This window comes from Suricata suricatta, chromosome 6, assembly GCF_006229205.1.
Source record: "Suricata suricatta isolate VVHF042 chromosome 6, meerkat_22Aug2017_6uvM2_HiC, whole genome shotgun sequence".
Lineage (NCBI taxonomy): Eukaryota > Metazoa > Chordata > Mammalia > Carnivora > Herpestidae > Suricata > Suricata suricatta.
Genome location: NC_043705.1, coordinates 56,017,352 through 56,018,766, shown reverse-complemented (window position 1 = coordinate 56,018,766; position 1,415 = coordinate 56,017,352). Strand labels below are relative to the sequence as shown.

Here is a 1,415-nt window from a genome sequence, read left to right as displayed (position 1 = left end):
TTGGTCTATACATTTTTTAGCATAGAGATGGGTCAGGAAAGAGAGAAAACAACCCTGGAACTCTGAGAGCAGGATTTTGGTCTTTTGATACTTATTGAGCAGGTCCCATATGACTGACTTTCTAGGAACAAATTTAACGAAATAGCTCAGCCCCCATATCCGACGTGTTTCATAACTGTTTTTCAAACTGTGGGTCAAGCCCCACTAAATGGGTCATAAAATCAGTTTGAAGGGTCTCAACCAGCAGGTTTTATCACTGAGATAGGATAGAAAGGAATAGAATAGAACATGCAAAAAATGGATCTCACATTTTATTTCAGTGGATATATGGTGTGTGCTTCCCCGGGTTATTATAGAACTTTTGTTTTTTGCTAAGGGCCATGTCCAAAAGGACTTGGAAGTCACTTCCCTCTAGCACTTTCTCTCTCTGTCCTGACAGCTCCTGTCTCATCCTCCTTACTAGCCTGCAAATTTCTTGAAGTAGGAATGAATATCTGAATAACTTTTCCTTGGCCACAGTGATCTCCCTAATACCCTATATGTGGAATAAGGGAAACTGTTTGAGATGTACTTCTTACTTATTTCGCTTCTAAGTAAATTTCTAAAATATGCTTTTAAAATCGTCAAGTGTTATTTATAGTTCTGTGTCGTTCAGCTCCTACCAATTTTATGTGTAGCCTGGCATTAGCATAAGCATTGCTTTTAAACCATCTTTTCCTGATTTTGAGGAACTGTGGCTCAAGCATAAGAGTCACTAAAGATGGTTTGGACTGAGGCTACTGTGCAGATTTGAATTTCTGTTTTTCAAAGAGCTCTCTGAGCTGCTGCTCAGTGGTGGCTTCTTTCTGCTGCATCAGCTCGGCTGTTCCTTTTGTCACTCCCCAGGCATCCGGCTTTGACATTGAAGGGTTGTATGGCCTGCCTGAGGCTATCCGAAGATTCTCCCAGTATTCCTTCCTGGCCCTGGGTGAACAAGACACACAACATTAGACTCCTTCCTGAGTGTCCACACCCATGTCACTGAGCTAGAATATACCTCCATAGTGCTGTCTTTGGACTCTTGAGAGTATATCCATTAAAGCACATTTATTAATCTGAACTACAGTTTTAAGACTCTATAGGCTAAAATGACTTTGAAATTGTATTTTAAAATACATGCATATGTATGAGGCATATGGGTGGCTCAGTCGGTTAAGTGTCCAAGTCTTAATTTCTGCTCAGGTCATGATCTCACAGTTGTGAGATCGAGCCCCGTGTGGGGCTCCACCCTCCCCCCCCCCTCAGCATGTAGCCTGCCTGGGATCTTCCCTCCCTTCCTCTCTCTCTCCCTCTCTTTCTCTGTCCCTCTCTCTCTCTCTCTCTCTCTCTCTCTCCCTCCTCTACCTCCCTTCCCTCCCCCCCACCCTGTTCATGCT

General features: G+C 43.3%; 1 protein-coding gene across 3 annotated transcripts in view; it reads right to left on the bottom strand.

The window, feature by feature from the left end:
• Positions 1–296: 296 nt before the first annotated feature.
• BHMT (betaine--homocysteine S-methyltransferase) overlaps positions 297–1,415 on the bottom strand; it is a 16,994-nt gene continuing 15,875 nt past the window's right edge. For all 3 annotated transcript variants that reach the window (XM_029941352.1, XM_029941350.1, XM_029941351.1), the window contains exon 8: positions 297–963. In XM_029941352.1, coding sequence (XP_029797212.1) covers positions 777–963 — 187 coding nt within the window. In that variant the 3' untranslated portion in view covers positions 297–776. The remainder of the gene's footprint in view (positions 964–1,415) is intronic.